Source organism: Motacilla alba, unplaced genomic scaffold, assembly GCF_015832195.1.
Source record: "Motacilla alba alba isolate MOTALB_02 unplaced genomic scaffold, Motacilla_alba_V1.0_pri HiC_scaffold_31, whole genome shotgun sequence".
NCBI lineage: Eukaryota > Metazoa > Chordata > Aves > Passeriformes > Motacillidae > Motacilla > Motacilla alba.
In genome coordinates this window covers 104,963-123,171 of record NW_024037405.1, presented here as the reverse complement: position 1 = coordinate 123,171, position 18,209 = coordinate 104,963, and the positions used below count along the sequence as shown (strand labels likewise).

At 47.6% G+C, this 18,209-nt stretch overlaps 1 protein-coding gene and 1 gene segment (V, D, J or C); one reads left to right on the top strand and one right to left on the bottom strand.

Annotated features, from left to right (window-relative positions):
• LOC119696483 overlaps positions 1-1,196 on the top strand; it is a 47,036-nt gene extending 45,840 nt beyond the window's left edge. Inside the window, 1 exon segment of the C gene segment in view lies at positions 276-1,196. Coding sequence covers positions 276-426 — 151 coding nt within the window.
• Positions 1,197-7,313: 6,117 nt separating this feature from the next.
• Positions 7,314-9,431, bottom strand: DAD1 (defender against cell death 1). The gene is made up of 3 exons (XM_038126272.1): positions 9,181-9,431; positions 7,995-8,145; positions 7,314-7,503 (listed from the first exon to the last, which is right to left on the bottom strand). The coding sequence occupies exons 1-2, from the start codon at positions 9,389-9,391 to the stop codon at positions 8,015-8,017; spliced, it is 342 nt and encodes a 113-aa protein (XP_037982200.1). The 5' UTR covers positions 9,392-9,431; the 3' UTR covers positions 7,314-7,503; positions 7,995-8,014.
• Between the last annotated feature and the right edge of the window lie 8,778 nt (positions 9,432-18,209).

Sequence of the window (18,209 nt, the reverse complement as noted above, 5' to 3'; positions counted from 1 at the left end):
CTCTTCCTGGTCCATAAGAAATTTTTTTCCCTTCATGACATTTCTCCCTTCTGTTTGTACATCCATCCCTTCCCTTGTTTGCATTCACCCATCAGATTCCTCCCCTCACCTGTCTCCAGCTGGGAAAGCTTGATGGTCATTGACTCTAATATAAATCCTGATATATCAGCTTTTCCAGTGTCTGTTTATTCTCTTTCTCTTGCCTGGACACTTCAGCTCTACAATTGTGCAGCTGTAGCCCAAATAATGATTTAACACACCTTTGTTTCTGTTACAGGACTGAGAGGAGCCAGGTGGAGCAGTCCTGAAGTACCAAACCCATCTGCTTTGAGAGAGCATCGTGAGCAAGAGGGAGCTCAGGGATATTCCTTGTGCAAGGGACACCCCTTGCTGTTCTCATACATCACTCCAGCCATTATATTCTGAATTGCTTTATTTGCATTGCTATAAAACTACTCAAAATGAAACATTTCCAGCATTCTGCCCTCCAGATGTCTGGATCATTCACCATACAGTGCCTCTTTTGCATGAAGCACACTTTGCTATAATTGTACGTTGCCAAGTTCTGACTTCCATTAAAATGATGACTTCTGCCTGGAGCAGTGCTGTGTGTTAAAAACTGCAAGCTAAATACCATCTGAATGGGAATTTGTCCCCTATTTTGGTAGCTTTAGGATATTCATATCTCTTAGGGTGCACCCCAGAAGCCTTTTCAGGTGCAAATGAAACATTTTGAAAAGCAAAGGGAGACTGACTCCGGATGCCCTGTCCTGTCACCCTTTGCTAGATCAGAGCAAGATATCCCTTTTTATCCCTAAAGGATGAGCTGCAGGTCTCCCAGAAGTCCCAAATTTAGTGGAATTGTCACTTCAATATCACAGAAACAAAATTTCAAAGATTTTTTAATTCTATTTGACCACAGCACCTTCTTAATTTAAACCAGTTTAAGATTTGGCTTTGTATTCAGTAAAAATACAAACCACTTTTGTTCTTTTTGTTTACTTCTAGCAACCTGAGATCTCCCAAGTCCTTTTTGTAACAATTGCATAAAAATGTACTGAAATATTCACCTGCCCACCTTGGAACTCTGCTTGCCTGTGGCATCTGCATGCTGCTAATTCATGAACTGTCCTGCCACCCACAAGAAGTCTTGGCACTTCTTTAGACTGTTATCAAACAATTTTTACCAAAAATGAGAAACTTGTTTGTCTCTTTTATTTATTGTTTGGGGCGTTGCTTCACCCTTCCAGCTGAGCTTTGGGGTGCAGGAGGGAAGGGATTGGATGCACCATGGAGGGTGGGAACAAAGCCCTTCTGCAGGACATCTGAGCTGTGTGAGGACAGTGGGGAGACAGAGAAGGGAGAGCCCCTTGCCCCAAGGGCAGGCTTGGCTGGCTGCAGACAGCAAAACATGGCTTGGACACGCTCAGGGGACTGGTCACAGGTCTCTGGAGGCAAATTGGTGCTGCTGTGGGGTACACAGGACCCTGAGGTGTGCTGTCCCCCGCTGCTGAGTGTGACAGCAGCACAGGGCACTGCTTTGCAGTGATGACACCAATGGGCCCCCTTTGCCTCCAGGTTCTGTCTGTCCCTGGCAAGTCTGGAGGGGAAATGTTCTCCCTTCATGACATCAATTTCTCCAACATCTTCTGATGCCTTTTGGGACTACCTATACACAGAGGCCAGGCAAAATCGAGGGAATAAAACGTGGTTCTATTTATTGAAGAGCCTTCAGGCACATTTTGGGCAGACAAAGCGCCCCCCCCCCCCCCCATGTGCTACACCCAGAAATGGACAATGGGTCACAGGTTTTCACACCTATAAGTTTGGTCCATTTGCATACTGGTCCACAATTGCATTCCAATTACAGCTCCAGGTGATGAAGTCATTTACCCCCAGTTTGCTCCCCCCCCCAACTCACTTTTGTTTCCATCTCTTGGGGCCTGAGGCAATGAGGTATCCTTGACTCCCAGGCCTGGAGAGGAATTGTTGTGTCTGCCCAGAATGGGCAAGCAGCAGCTCACACTGGATATGGAGTTTAGAGTTCTACAGGAAAGAATGGCAGGATTACAAATAGATGAAAAATATAAAAGCTAAAATCCTAAGGTGTCGTAGTTGAGACAGAGACAATACAAAGCAACACACTCCATTTTCAGAAAGCTTCAAACTGTGTTTATTATAGCCTGCATGGTTTTTATACATTCTTACAAAGCTCATAAGTTTACACTTCACTCATTGGTCACAAAGTGCTCATTGGAACGGGCAGTTGCAGGTTTCTCTTGTTTATCCTTCTTTCTTTCTTGGTTTCTGTGTCTATGACCTTGGTAGGAAATTCCTTCAGGGGTAAACATGGATCCTCTTCTCAACCTTCTCTCTGGCCCACAGAAGTCACTGTAAAACCCCTTCTCCATTAAGGCATCACCAGAGGTTCCTCTGTGGGGGAGAAATGAGAAGAATGCTCTGACAGAAACCCACTCCCTGCAAAGCTTGAACCTTGTGTGTACCTCCCAGCAGTCCCCAGAGTGGCAGGAAAAGCCTCTCTGGACAGTGGGGGTGGCTGTCCCTCACCCAGCTGGCACAGCCTGCACCAGGAGCTGCTTTTGGAAAGAGTCACCATTCTAACATTGTCAGCCAAAATCCCTGGTGCTTTCTGTGGGAGGGCCATGCCAGGATCTGACCCCACTCTGCTGAACAGCAACAGACAGAGCCTCCCTGGCTCCTGCCTTGGTCCTACAGGTCCCGCAGCAGGTGACCTGAGCTGTCACAGGAGGACAGAGCAACTGACACAGAACAACTTTAAACCTTCCCTGTCGATTGCCTGATTATTTGACAGTACAAATGTTCAGGGGTTTGTTCTTGTCTCTCCCCTGGCAGAAACATCATTCTCATCTCTCCAGCTGGAGGAAGTGCTGGATTCCAGGCAGCTCTTGGAGCTACATTTCACTCATGATGAAATCTGCCATGTCACTGGGAAACAGCCTGCAGAACCTGCCTAAACCATATTTGAACTATAAAGTCATTGCATTTCACAGATTTCCAACCAATTCACCTCATCCCAGAAACTTTCAGGGATGTGAAAGAAAACTTTCCATACTCATTTACCTTCAGCATCACTTTGTAAAATTAATAACCATCATACATTTTTTATGTTGCACTTCAAACTCACTCCCAGATGAAAGGGCAGGAGTTAAGGACTGTGCTGCTTCTGTTTCCACACCTGAGTCTTTCCTCTTCCAGGTTAAACTGACCCCAGGGACAGGATTTGCCAAGTGGGAGATGAGTTAAATATTTTGACTAAAATGGCTCCTGGCATGTGACCTGCAAAGCCCTGAATTTGCAAGGTCTGCTTCAAAGCCGCTTTCAGATATCAGGCTGCCAATCCCCCACCACCACAACGTGCCCCCCCTTCCCTGCATTTTCTTGTTTATTTCAAGCTACAAAAACCACAGAGCAAAGCCAAGCCAGGAAATAACCCAGCAGCACAGGAGGTGCCAAGGGGCTGCTGGCCCAGCTGGGGCAGGAAGGGGCCACAGCACAAGTTCCATGACGCCACAATCGAGATCTGGGTTACCACCGGTGCTTGTCTGCAGCCCCCACAAAAACCACTTCCTCTGGAAAGTGCAGCACCAAGGGATGGGGGTGGCACGTGGCAGGGAGGGGGGAGGCTGTGGAAAAGAACAGCGGACGTTAGACCGCAAGCCAAAGTGGGATGAGGTGAAGGTGGGCTCCCCTCACCACAGCCTGCACTTGGGGAGTTGTTTTGGGCACAGCAGGAAGGGTTGAGCTATGAATAGAGCGGGCAGGGAAAGGAGGGCAGAAATGCACTATAAAGCGTGGTGGGGATGATGCCTCAGGTTTTAGATTTTCTATTTTTCAGTAGTACTCCTGTGGTAGTGTTGGAAACGGAAACGTTTTAATGAAAGGCAAAATAACAAGTGTGAAAAATGTGTATTTTATGATTGGCTTTTCGCAAATATTAAAATGAATATTATATGTGTTATGTTAGAAAGTTATGCTGTATTAATTTTCTTAAGTAGTGTGTTAAATATAGTTTTAGGTTACAGCATAATGTTAAAATAGAAACTATGCTATGTAAGATACTTTTTTAAGAGAGAGAAATGAGGTACTTGCCCTGAGATAGCAGCCACAGGACACCTAAATCTTGCAGAGAAAAAGAATTTATTGCTCCATTATCAGAAGAAACGAACTTATTCCTGCCTCCTTAGCCCTGAAGACACCATCAGGATTCAGAGGAAGAAGTTGGCACTGACCAGACAGAATCCTTTGTTTGAATGGAATTTATGCCTCATGGATGAGGTGTATGAATATGCAACAGGCTGTTGCTTTTAAGGGTTAATCCTCTGTTAATGTGGGTGCTTTTTCAGGCTTATTTTGCCCAGAAAAGATACCTGGACTGTCCATAACTCTTTGTTCTTATTGTCTCATATTGTCCTAATCCAAATTGTCCAACTGTTTATTACTCTAATTATATTGCTATTTTTTATAACCATTTTATTACTATTAAACTTTAAAAATTTTAAAAACAAGAGATTGGCATTTTTCACACAAAGCTCTTTACAGAGAAAACCTGAGCCAGGTTCAAGAGGTTCTTGCTCCTGGTAAAACACCTCACAAAAGCCATTAGTTCTTCTGTTCTCTTCTTTTTCTAGTTAATTGCTCAGGCTGGACTTTTTGGCTCCTGTCCAGTTGGCTATCCTTAAGTTTGAGGTGAAGTCCCCAAGGTCCTATGAGGTGTCTTTTTACCCAGTTGAGGACAGAAACTTCTGGGCTTTTTTCCTTTTTAAGGAGACAAAGGATAATTTGGTCACTCCGTCCATAGGGGACACATTCCTGGACATGAGGGGATGAAAGATTGGGCTAAAGAACAAGAAGGGTCAATGCTTGAAGCCTTCTGGTGTGCTGTGGTGTTACTCTCTATGGGCTGAAGCTTTCTGATGCTGTATGCTGATACTCTGTGTATCATATCTCAACTGTCACCTGTGCTGTGACAAGTCCCTGCCTGCTCTCCCGGCCCTGCTGCCGTTGCAGACAACTCCAGGAGTGCTGGCATGAGTTCTTTGTCCCTGACACAGAGCCAGACTCCATCATCCAGGACAGGGAAAATGCTGACCCCTCACAAGAGATTTGGGAGCCCAAGGTTGCAGACTTTTACAGGTTTAATGGCTGCAGCACAGCTGGAAATGTTAAAAAGGAGATAAAGAGGAGGCAGAATAGAATTCTGAGAGGTTCTGAAGCCATGAGAGATCCAAAGTCCCATCTCCTCAGTGCGGCACAGGAACATTTCCATGCCACGGAGTCTCAAGGCTCTCAAGGTTTTACCTCCCCAGCATTTCAGCTGCAGAGAAAACCAGACAAGCACGAAGCATGAGAACAGAACCTCATGAAGGTTCCAGAGAGGCCTGAACAGACTCGATCAGGGGGCAAAGCTCCAGGGCACGAGGTTCAGGTGCTGCTCCTACACTGGGGTCACAGCAGCCCCGCAGCTCCAGGCTGGGGGAGGAATGGCTCAAGAGCTGCTGAGCAGGAAGGGACCCGGCAGTGCTGGCTGCCAGCGGGCTCCGGCTGTGAGCCAACAGTGTGCCCAAGCGGCCAAGGAGGCCAACAGCAGCCTGCATCAAGAGCAGGGCAGTGCTCACAATGATCACCCCTGTAGGATGCTGGTGAGGCTGCAGCTCGAGTGCTGCTTCAGTTCTGCACTCTTCCCTTTAGAAAGGACTTTGAGGGGCTGGAGTGTGTCCAGTGAAGAGCTGTGGCAGTACCAGTTGTCGATTTTTCTGGGTCTGGATTGAAGGCACCTGAGACAGTAGTTCATGTTCAGACTCAGGTGTTTATTATTCCTTATCAGTGAAACAGTCTCACTACTGTGAGTTCTGCAGCTTTGCATTAGAAGGCACAAAATGGCCAACAATCTGCTACAAGGGCTTTTAAGACTAAACTATCCAATTAAGAACTGACACCTAGATTATTTCCCTTTTAACCCAATAACTGATCCCAATGTTAGTTAGAAGTATGATGTAGTATAGTTACAGTATATTATTTGCCCTGAACCAGGACGAATAGTATAATGCAATATAATATATTTTTAATAAAGTGAATGTCCAGCGTTCTAAAGCCTTGGAGTCAGATGCCAGTCATTCCCAGAGTTGGGGGTCACCTGATTTTACCACACTGGGGTGTTCAGGAGGTGCCAGGATCTGGTGCTGGGTGATGGAGTTTGATAACAGTGGCAGTGCTGGGTGCACGGATGGACTGGACAATCCTCCAGCCTTGATTCTGTGATTCTGAGGGAGGGGGCAGCTTCTCCCCGGCCCCAGAGCAGCTGCAGTGGCACCCCGAGGCCCTGCCAGCTGGACAGACCCTCCCAACATCCCTGTGTCTGTCACCATATCAGAGTGCAGGCACACTGACACCACAGATCACCCACAGGCCTCAGTGAGCTCTAAGTCCAGCTGGGACATCCAGGTTAGAGAAATGTGCCTTTTGTTGATGGAGTGACAAAACCATCTTTTGTCCCCTTAAAAAGGAATAAGCTTACAAGTTCTTCTCTTCAATTAGGTGAAAAGACATTTCATAGGACTTAGAGGACTTCACCTCAAACTTAAGGATACCTAATTGGACAGAAGCCAAAAAGTTCCACCTGAGCAATTCACTAGAAGAAGAGAACAAAGGAACCAATGGCTTTTGTGAGGTGTTTTACCAGGGGCAGGAGGGCCTCTTGCACTTGGCTCGGTTTTTCTCTGTAAAGAGTTTGTTACTTTGCCTTTTAATAAAACCTTTTTGTTTCCAACACTCCCACAGAAGCATCCTGCTGATTTTATGCCTCCTGAGGTAGCTGAGCTATCCTGGGTGTGAAATAGATCTCCAAGAGCTTATGAGACCTGGCTTGAGGAGACCCCTATTTCTCCAGGTGTGGCCCCCGTGTCTCTGAGGGATGTGGGAGGCTCTGTAGGTACTGGGGATGGTGCTGGAGGACACTTCCTTCCCTTTGTGGCCACTAACCACAGGCTCATCTGAATTTTCCCCAGCTTTGAAGCCCAGGGGCATGCTGGCAACAGACTCTGGGAGATCAAAAGCCAGGAAAGAGGGAGATGAAAAGGGAGGATGACAACTGAGTTTCCACGATCACTTATTTCCTGCTTCCCTCCAAAACTGGGGCACAGGAAAAAAGCCTGCTGGCTAGAGAGGAAGGGAGAGAGGTAAAACCAGGGAGAGAGGAAAAACCAGGGAGCCATGGCTGAGAGGGAAGCTGGATGCAGGAGAAGCTCTGTGTTTGTCCCCAGTATGGAAAAGGCTGCAGTGTCATAAAGGGTTTTATTGATGGAAAGGATCACAGTTACACGGATGAGGCTGCAGACCCCTCCACAGGACACTCTGAGGGGGGGAATCTTGAGCCCTGCGTCCCCTTCCTCCACCAAAGAAGAAGGTGAGAGTGTGCTGGGCACTTCCCCACGCCAGGCTTTGCCATCAGGAGCAGTTCAAGACCTGGAAAGAGAGCAGGCAACATCAGCAATGTTATTGCAGAGCAGAGGGCACAGAGCTCCCCCAAGCCCCAGTGATCCTGTAGCACCTTGCAAGAGTAACAACAGGGCATGTCCCCACTCCCAACACCCAGCTGTCCCTGTCCCCTGCTGCCCCATCTGCAAACAACTCCAGACCCGAACCCCAGCCATGCCTCAGCCTCACAGAGCCCAGCACTTGGAGCTCCCGAAGCTCCTCCTGCAAAGAATGGGGAATCTCTCTCATAAGAGAGGAATGTGGGTAGGTATCTGTAGCAGTACTAGTTAATCTCTTTAACTATAAAAGCCAAAAAAGACAGGCTCAAAACCAGAAAACCATAAATCTTCACTCTGTGCCAACCAAGAGGACAACAGCTCAGCTGTGCTTGGCCAGAAGGAGCTCAGGGGACTCCTGGATTTATTCTCATTCTAGTTCTCCCTGTGTTTGCCCCCTTTTGTGACCCCCCAGATCAGTACCTGTCAGCCTCTCCCAGAGCTCAGCCAACGAAGTTGATGACGACGAGATGGAGAATGGTGTTGGCAAAGAGGAAATCAGCAAAGGCCCGCTCCGGGGAAATGCCCTGGAACTCGCCCTTGTTCTGGGGGTTGATCTGGATCCGGAGGCAAACTGCACAGCAGAGAGAGAAGGAGCCACCAGTGAGCACAGGAGGAAATCATGGAGGAAAACAAAGCCTTCCTGGGTCAGCCCAGCCCAGGATGGGTCACTGCTCCCCCAGGGAGGGGTTACTCCATTGTTCCTAGAGAAGAGCAGGACACTGCTGGGGAATTTGGATGGGGCTGTCATGGAGTCAGCGTTCCCACAGCACCACACACACCACAGGGTGCCCAGAGTCCTGAGGGGAACAGGCTCAGAGCAGGCCTGGACTCACACAGAAGTGTGGATATTGCTCTGTCCTCTGTTGGGTGTGTCAGAAACACAGAATGATTTGGGCTGGAAGGGACCTTAGAGATCTCATCCCAATCCCAGGGACACCTTCCACTATCCCAGGGTGCTCCAAGCCTTGGACACTTTCAGGAATTCAAGCAGTCTGGGCACCCTGCGCCAGGGCCTCCCCAGCCTCACAGGGAACAATTCCTTCCCAACATCCCACAATCCCACCCATCCCTGCCCTCTGGCCGTGGGAAGTCATTCTCCCTTGTCCTGTCACACCAGCCCTTGTCCAAAGTCCCTCTCCAGCTGTCTTGGAGTCCCTTTAGACCCTGGAAGGGCCTCTCAGATCTCACTGCAACCTTCTCCCCTCCTGAACACCGCCAGCTCTCGCTGCTGAGGAGGGCTGCACACAAACAGGGCGGCTGCGGGATGTCCTGGGGAGCAACACCGTGCATGTGTCCCTGAGGGTCTCTCGGTCCCACCGAGCTGCAAGGACAGCCGGGGACAAAGCTCCGGGCCGGCCCCGCAGCTGCAGAGCAGGAGAGCGGAACGGGGAGATGGGAAAAGGCGGGGGAGCTGAGGGCCCCGGGGCTTCGCGGGCAGCGGAATGGGGAGCTGGGAACCGCCGGGGGTGCTGAGGGCCCCGGGGCTCCCCGGCTGCGGGGGCAGCTCCGAGCGCTGCTGATTCCCAAGGCTGCCCGCCACGCCCGCGGCTCCGGGTGAGCCCCAGCCGCGCCACGGCCGTGAGGGGACGGCGGGGCCGGCACTGACCGCCCAGGATGAAGCTGCCGACGGCCGAGATGAAGCCGCTGAGGAAGGAGTTGAAGGGGAAGGTGCCGACGCCGAGGCAGTAGCCGAACTGCAGCGCGCCCGTGAGCAGCACGTAGAGCAGGAAGGCGTCCAGCGCCTTGAGGCGCCCGGCGGTGCCGCCGCCGTACTCGGACAGGAAGCGCCGCGCCACCGCCCGCACCGAGCCCGCCATGGCCGCCGCCACCGCACTAGCGCATGCGCCGCGCCGCCCTCCCGCACCGCGCGGGCGCGCGCTGACGTGGCGGTGAGCGATAGGGGAAGCCGCGCATGCGCTGAGACACAAGCGGAGTCCACGCTACTGTGCTTGCAAAGAGCCAATAAGAGTGCAGAGCTGGCTGTTGCTGGGCAGATTAGAAAATTGTGCATTCCGAAAGCCAATCAGAGACCGAGGCCGCTGCTGGGGGCGGGGCCTTGTCTGAGGCGGCTTGGCTGAGGGAGTGCTGGGGGGTTCCTGGCTGAAGGAATGTCCGGGGGTTTGTGGCCGAAGGAGTGTCCCAGGCTCCTGCCTAAGGAGTGTTCAGGGGGCTCTGGACGAAGGAGTGTCTGGGGGCTTGTGGCCCAAAGAGTGTCCGAGGGTTCTGACCGAAGGAGTGTCCGGGGAGTTCCTGGCTGAAGGAGTGTCGAGGGGGCTCCTGGCCGAAGCAGTGTCCAGGAGGATTCCTGGCTGAAGGAGTATCCAGGAGGATTCCTGGCTGAAGGAGTATCGAGGAGGTTCCTGGCTGAAGCAGTGTCCAGAGGATTCCTGGCTGAAGGAATGTCCGGGGGTTTGTGGCCGAAGGAGTGTCCAGAATCTACCACGAAGGTGGTGGAGAACAGAACTGTTCCCCTATTTGGAGCTGGGGAAAGGCAAACCCCTGCTTTCCATTTTTTATTGTTTTTTTTCCTCAGAAACTATCATGGTGTTAACCTCATGGAGCCTGAACTGACAAAAACAACCGAGACCAAACCAATTCTGCTGCTTTTTTGGTTTCTGAAGGTGGGAGCGACTTTTCAATGAACCAAAGCAGAAGTTTTCTCTATATTTAAATCATTCCAGCCTTCCCGTCTCTCCAAAACGAGGGATGCTCTCACTGTGGGCAGCACATCTCCCTCACAGGCTCTGCAATGAGGGAAGGGCATTGTCCTATCATGGAAGGCATGTTACCCTCACCTTCTGCTGCCCAGTTCCTTGCTAGCAGAGCCTTTGGGGTGGGTTAGAGTGAGATGGCTCTGAATGATGGGTGTTTGTAAATATGCACGTGTAGGGTTTATTGTACAGCAGTTTGGTTGCACACAAAAAAAAGTCATATTGCTATAAATGACTGCCAAAATGTAACCATTTTGGTAGTAATTGTAATATGATTTCCATAGTAATAGTATAGTAATATATAATGTTATAGTACAGTAATATATCATATTAGAGCATAGTAATATAGTGTTATGTCATTTATTGTAATATGGTATAAAAATATAAAGATACCACTCAAGAAAATGTATAAGGATAAGGGAAGAAAGATCTCACCACCCACAAAGCAGTGAACATGAGGCAAATGTTCACAGGCTGTGATTAGATCAGGTTTTAACAACAGGTGGAATCTAACAGGACAAATGTAAACAATCAATGCAGCAAAGAACTCGCCAGTCCCGGTGCTACTTCATCTTCACATGGCCACATCATCTTTTTATGGAATGCCTGTAAGAGAAGAAATGATGTCCTACTTGGAACAGTTTAAAAAGAAAGAACTATCCATTTTTCCAACTCCTTTTCTTGCCTGGCATAATGCCGCTGGAGCAGCAGCAATGGAGATATCTGAAACATGTTTTCTCTAAAAAACAACAAATCTAAAGCACGCTGGAGCTCCTTTACACTTCCCAGTATCTTCACTTGCTCTGGGTGGTCAAGGTTTCAGGGGGAGCACACACTGAGCCTCCTTTCCACCATATCCCCAGGAATGTAACCCTGGAGGAAGGAAGTTGTACTGAAGCCTTGAAGTGGCTGCCTAGAACAGAGGCTAGACAAAGTTGAGAGAATAAATATTTCTTTATATTTATAATTTTATTAAATGTTATTTATAATTTTATTTTTTTATCTATTTATATATTTATTAAAGGCCTTCAACAGACACACCTTGGGCAGTCAAAAGCCTCCCAGAGGCAGCACCCAAGGTGGACAATGGTCACGAGTTTTTCAGACAATTATAAGTTTGGTCCATTTACATATCAAGGGTTAATGCTCCAATTACAGCTGCAGGTAATGAAGTCATTTACCCTCAGTTTGCTCCCCCCAGCTCACTTTTGTTTGTACTTTCCAGGGCCTGAGGCTGTAGGGTGTCCTTGAGTTTCAGGCCTGGAGGGATTGTTTGTCCAGAATGTGAAGACAGTAACTAACACTGCATAGGGAGTTTGGAGTTCTACACTAATGCAGTACAGGTTTGAAAAAAAAAAAACCAACTAAAATCCTGAGGCACCAGCACCTTCTGTGTGGGAAGTCCCAGATTCTCCAGGTGGGTGATAATATTTATCTGATTCTCCAGGTGGCTCCTGATCGATTCATGATCAATATGTGGGTATTCCTCAGTGCCCTCTCCAGGGGGATCTGTGATGGGCACGGTCAGGCCGTGTCGGTGTGCTGGGGGTGAGTAAAGGGACACTGATCCCCCTCCCGGGTAAAAGCGAAACGATCCCAGTCTGCCTCCTGCTGTTGGAAAATGATACAAAGTTTAGAATTTTTTTGTAACTTTAGTCAGTCTTGTACGCCTTTGCCTCGAGGGAAAGGAATTCAAGTTTCTTTTCAAAGGGTCGTAGCTCAAGGTGAGATGAGCTTAACATCTCAGCAGCCTGGGAGCAGCACAGAAAAGACACGAAAGATAACGACCATTAATGAACATCAACTCCAAACATCAGCCTTGGCATGGTCAGAGACACCTGGTCTGAGAAAAAATGGGAGAACCAAGGAATGAGGACCTAATTAACACCAGAGCCCAAGAGATCCATAACCAATGGGAAACCAAATGCTAAGAGCTGCGTAACTTGAAACCAATGACCACTGAACAATGAATTTCCATGGGTTTGACTGTAAAAGTATCTGAAAAATCAAGTAGAGTGATGTGTGATGGCAGGATTTTCTCTGCACACCCAGGCAATGTGTTGTTGACATACTGGGATGCAAGACAGATGATGGACTTTGGACCTGGTTGGCACAAGGGATTTGATAACAGGATGCCTTGGCAAGAGCAAACAGAACTTTGAGGATTAAACAAAGATTCAATCAGAGAGGTTTACTAGAAAAAGAAAATTTCATTACACTCTGCCAGCAAGAGAAGTTGTAATTTGCATAAGTTTGTGTATGTGATTTTAACCTAATCACTGTAGTAAACATTGCTAGTCTTCCTAAAACAGTATATAAGCATTGGTAGTCCACAATAAATTTAGATTCTGATCACCAAATCAGTCTTCCCTGTCTTTCTTCATCACCAACAATGTGTGGATGAAATTATTTCTGTTGCACATCCTGCCCAGAATAAAGTAATGCCTTCATTCTCTAACACAAAATAAGGGAACCATTAAAAAATGTCTTTGATAGCAATAGTCACAGGGATCTGATGGGCCCAAGGCTGGGTTGTGGAAATCACTGTGGCTGTGTGAGGCACAGCAGCTGGTCCAGGCCAGTGTCAGCTCTGAGGTGCTGGTAATCCACTGTCAGCCACTGCTCCCTGCTGGGTTTATGTTGGATTAAGCCCTTTTCTGACCCAGAGATGGGTAACTGAGAGGTGTTTTAAAAACTTTTATTCTGTTTTCAGTCCCATGTGAAGGGTGAGACAATACAGATGTTATAATTCACACCATCACAATCAGAAGTCAATTATTTCCTAATTACAATATATTACAAGTGTATCTTGGCCTATCAGCTTTATGCCACACCATGCTGTAAATGCCTTAAAGCCAATCATCTCAAATTACCCCTCGTGGGTCCTACCACAATGCATCTTTCACAGTTCTGTTTCTCCAAAGTATCCAGTGTTATTTGCAAGGCCATCCTTTGAAACTTGTTCCTATTCCCATTTCTCTCTCAGCAATGTCTGTCCTGTTCCATGGCATTTCCAAGTCAGCATTCCTCATCTCCAGGTTTGCACACAGATGCACACTGTGTGAGCCTTCTGCCAGGCTTGGAGAATTCCCTACAAATCCACTTCCCACAGGTTTACAGGCAGGCCAGAGGAGAGAATTGTGCCACTGGCCCTCGCTGCTGCACTCCTGCAGTTACTGCAGCAATTCCTGCACACATTCCCAAGGGCCATGGGTTGGGTTTCACATTTGTTATTTTGAAAGGAGCAGACTTGGAGCAGTATGGAGTGCTGACTTTTGTGCTCCAGTACCTACCGCAAACCCAGCCAAGGATTTAAAGGGGCCTGTGGGAACTGAATGGGATTATCACATCTCTGTGGCTCTTTTCTGTGAGCCTCCACAGTAAATCCACCTGCCACACCCCAGCTCACTGGCTGAGATTAGTGGAGTCCAATTTCCCAACTCAGAACAGGTTAAACAGGTCAGTTCAATTTCCAGAGGGGCTGGAGATGGCAGTGTTGGACTCCTGAGAGGGCCACCTCTTGATCTTATCCCAGTTCCTTATCAAGCCTTCCAGATTAGTGCTGGGTAATTTGTCCATTACTTCTCCAGGACTTCCATTTGCAGCACCCTCCACCCACAAACTGTACCTCAATCTCCCACAAGGTGACACATTTTGTCAGCAATTACCTGGTGAGGGAGGTTTTAGCACCTCTCCTACCCTGCTGATGTTTGGTTTTGGTTTAGGACCACCAGTACCACAGAGCCCCAATTTCTGACCAGCAGCTGCTAATTCTTGAGCTATCTCCAACCAGGTTATTCCGTGAGGTGCACCCTTTCTCCAGGCCCAGGGATTGCCATAATGTGCTTTTCTGATTGTTTAACGTGGACTTGTAGTGCGTCAGGCCTCGGGACTGAGAGGAAATCTGTGGATTTGCCTCAATTTCCATAGGGGAATGTCATTGTGGGTGTAATAATTGCATTAATTGGTGACATGCACACTTTCCACTATTGTGGGGGGTTTAACCATGCAGGGATCTCCCCTTTCCATGGGTCCAATCCCCCTGCCCTTTGGGCAGCCCTCTGGGTCAGGGACCACGGTGCTCAATTATCAGTCATGGTCAGCAAGACCCCTGGTCCCCAGTCACCTCTTCCTTTGGCCTCCAATCCAATCCAGAATCCAGCCTCCTCCAGTTAGGGACACCCTCCACATATGCTCAGTTTCTGCTTCATTTTCTTCATTCTTTCTGCTCAGTTTCTTCACTCCTTTCATACACCTTATGTGTGGGATTTTCTCTTATTTCAGCCAGGGCTTCCCTCGTGTACAGGACAGTCTGTGTGGCAGTTTGCTGAGTTCCCCCAGCATCACTAATGGTTTCAGTTTTAATGAAGGGACACTTGTGTATTACTTCATCCTGTGAATTACTTTGTGTAAGCTTTTCCAATTCATCAGAGGGGTACAAAGATTTACTAACCCGCTCTGGTCTGGGGCATCTTAAATTGATGGCCCCGTAGTTCACAATTCTTTGTTTCTAGGTAGTTTTTAAGTGTTTAGTTTTGCTCATCCACTTCCTGGACAGCCAACTGAAGCAAAAGATTAAATTTCCTTTTCCACCAGAACTGCTTCATGCTCAGCAGCTCACTGTGAAAGGTTCCTTTCCTATGTTCCTGCATTGATTTCTTTGACTCCTGTAAAGGTCTTATTTCACTTGCAGATTTCTGAATTGCCAATCTCTCCTTTCGTGCATCCCAAACCAAGAACCGACATTGGGAGGGGACAATCCCCATTTGGTTTGCCCTGGGCAATCATTCCTCTTTAATTGACATCAACCCACCTTGATTACAAGTTAGGAGATGGGCTGTAGCTTGCAGTCCCTGTCTTTCCTCCTATACTAATTGGTTACTGGTAATTTGGTTTATTTGTTCTTGGTGTGCAGTGAAGGAATTAAACCCAACCTCTGGATTGCTTCCCTCAGGAAGAGGGAAAGTATTAAGTGTCAAACGTGGAGTTTTGATTCTGCAGAGCTGAAGTTTTCAATAATGACTGTCCTTTCCTCCTCTCCACAGCTACAGATGAGCTGATTGAGATGAGTGAGTCCCAATTTAAGTAAGATCTGGGTACTCCTTCTCCCTGACTTAGAAATGAACATGGCTTCCAAGTTCTTACAAGAGTGTGTTTCCTCCTGCCTTTAGGAATCCACGTTAGTCACTTCATTTCTAATAGTGAAGAGAGAACAGCAAAAGTACCAAAGGGTGGTTTAACCCTCTACTCATCATCCCTGGCATGTTCAAAAGCTGGGGGGATGTGGCACTTTGTCTAATGCTTTAGAGCATGGTGGTGTTTGGTTGAAGGTTGGACTTGATGATTTCGGGAGTCTTTTCCAGCCTTACTGATGCTGTGATTCCTGTCTGACATTGCTGCTTTGGACCAGCTGCACCAAGTGCAGTGGGGCTGTGCTCCCTCCCTTGTCCTGCACATGGGACTGAGAACCCCACCTGCAGCTGTGGATCAGCTCTGGACAGCCTCTGGCTCCTGGGCAGGACATGCTGAGCACCCCAGCAGTGCCTATGGGACACTGAGGGGTCACTGCACACAGGGGTGCACTCACAGGCTGATCTGGCACTAAATTCTTGTTGCTTGGCACTTGTGACAGTGTACACCTGTGCACAGTACAAAGAAAACCCCAAAAATGCTATTAGACTGGTGTGAGTCCAGTGGAGGACAAGAGAGTTTATCAGAGAACTGGGACACATCACACCTGAGGAGAAGCAGAGAGAAAACAAAGTCAGGAGGAGGGATCTGCCTGAGCTGGCCACTGAGGGGGAGTCAGAGACAAGTTAGAGCCAGACTTCTCACAAAGGGGTAGGTCATGGCTTAAAGTAAATCTTTTCTGCACAAAAGGAAGCAAATATTCACAATGAAAACACCAGGGAAGTTGTGGCACTGCAGGGAAGTTGATCCATTCCCTGTTTGGAGAAACCCACACTTAGTGAGAGAAGGGCATGAGCAACTTGTCCTGCTTTGATTTTAGCAAGGATTGGAACTCCAGAGGTCCTTCCCAATCTCATTTTCTCTGTGGTTTGATTATACTCTTGCTGTTCTTTCACAAGTGTTTTCCCCCAAGGTGTTTTTTCAGATTTTGATACCTAATTGGTCCCTGAGGTTTGACACAGTGAGGAAACAGAGAACTGTAATACCCTGCCACTATTATATAAAGGAGCTGAAGAGAGAGGAATTTTTTTTTTTTTTTTGCCAGAAATCAATTGTCAAACTAATTTAAGGAGGAACAGGATCAGACTCAGAATACTCTTTGTAGCATCCTGGATTGTGTGGATATACTGGTAACTACCTGGAGCATTTCTTAGAATTCGGGTGTAGTTTTCTGAAGAATAGGGAAAGTTTAAAGGAATATTGACTTGGAAAACTGAACTTTTAGTCTTCAAACTAAAGGAAAAGCCTTTAGCTGTTACTGAGGGAGTTTCTTGGCTTAGGGGACCTCTCTCAACTTCTAGATAATATCAGTCCATCTGTGGTATTGAAAAGTATGTCCTATGGTTAGTATGGTTTGAGAGAGGGAAGTTTTGTACAGGTGTTTTTTGAGAAACAACCATAAGATGATGCCAATAAACTCCTGTGTTTTGCTGGGAAAAGGGCTCTAAGGAGAAAGATTTGATGGGAATAGTGCATTAAGAAAGGTTGCACCATCCCAGCTTATAGCTCTCTCTTAGTTGAGCATTTCAAGAGGGAAATTTGAGTGTCTTGTTTGATATGGGTTATCAGCTAAATAAGATGGGCTTGCTTTTCCTGGAAATTCATTGTGTTGCTGTTTACTTCAATCATTCAGAAATATCTGAAATCAGTCTGAAATGAATCTAAAACCAGATTAAAATATCCAGATAACATAATAGATAACATGAGTGCAAAAGAAGACAGGTCTCTTTTTAAGGCAAGGAGGGCTGGTGTCTGGGAGGAAGAGGAGGGAGAATGCAGTTGAAAAACCCCAGATGGCACCTGGCAAGCCTGCAAGAACAAACTGCGATTGAAGGGCATCAGACAGAGAGTTCAAGTCTCACTTCAGGAGGTGATGGCATGGTGGAGAGGTGCAGCAGTGCCACAGACAGGGTCACTGGACAGAGAACACTGAGCTTGGGTGGGGGGCTGTGAGAGGGAGGGGTGCTTGGACACAGGGGCTCTGAAGAAGAAAGAATGTCCATCAGCATCAGAGCTGATCCACTGGAGCTGTAGAGCTGAGGGTAAACAAACAGGCAATTTCCTCACAGTTGTTCCCATTCCCTCTCTCCCACTGGTGCCTGCTGTAGCATCCAGCACTGCTCTGTGCATTTTGCCTTCTCTCAGTGGTAGCCAGAAGCCTCAGCTTTGCAGCATTGCTGTCTGTCTGGCCTCTTCTCTGAAGAGTCTCTACCTCTCTCTCTTCTCTTCTTCTACCTCTTATCTCTTTCCCTGTCTCCTTCTACCTGCAGTAACTTTCTCTTTTACACCATTAATGTGTCCTTTCACCAATCTAACCTGCTTCAGAGTCAGTCTGTGGTGTGATTGCATTCCTCTGTGGTAAGTCTGTGGACACAGCAAAGTTCTCACTCTGGCCATTTGGCGTTTGTTTTGGTTTGTTGGAGGGTGGATGTTGTCAGATCATTCAGAGAGACCCAATAACAGCTTCTGCACCTCTCTCAAGTGTGCCATGAGGGAACTGTAGGAATTATTTTGACTGGAATGAGGACTCAGTCTTATAAATGGAGCTTGGGACTCCTTTTACATGACCAGGATTTTTAATATGTGGTAACTGTGGTTGCTGCAGTCTTTTACAAGAGGTTTGCTGTTGGTATTGCCCTGTAATGTTAGCAAAGCCAAACTGACCCATGTTCAGCTGTTTTCCAACAGTTCCCAAAGCAGGTTTTTTTCTTTTTCTGCCAGCAGTGATGTCTCA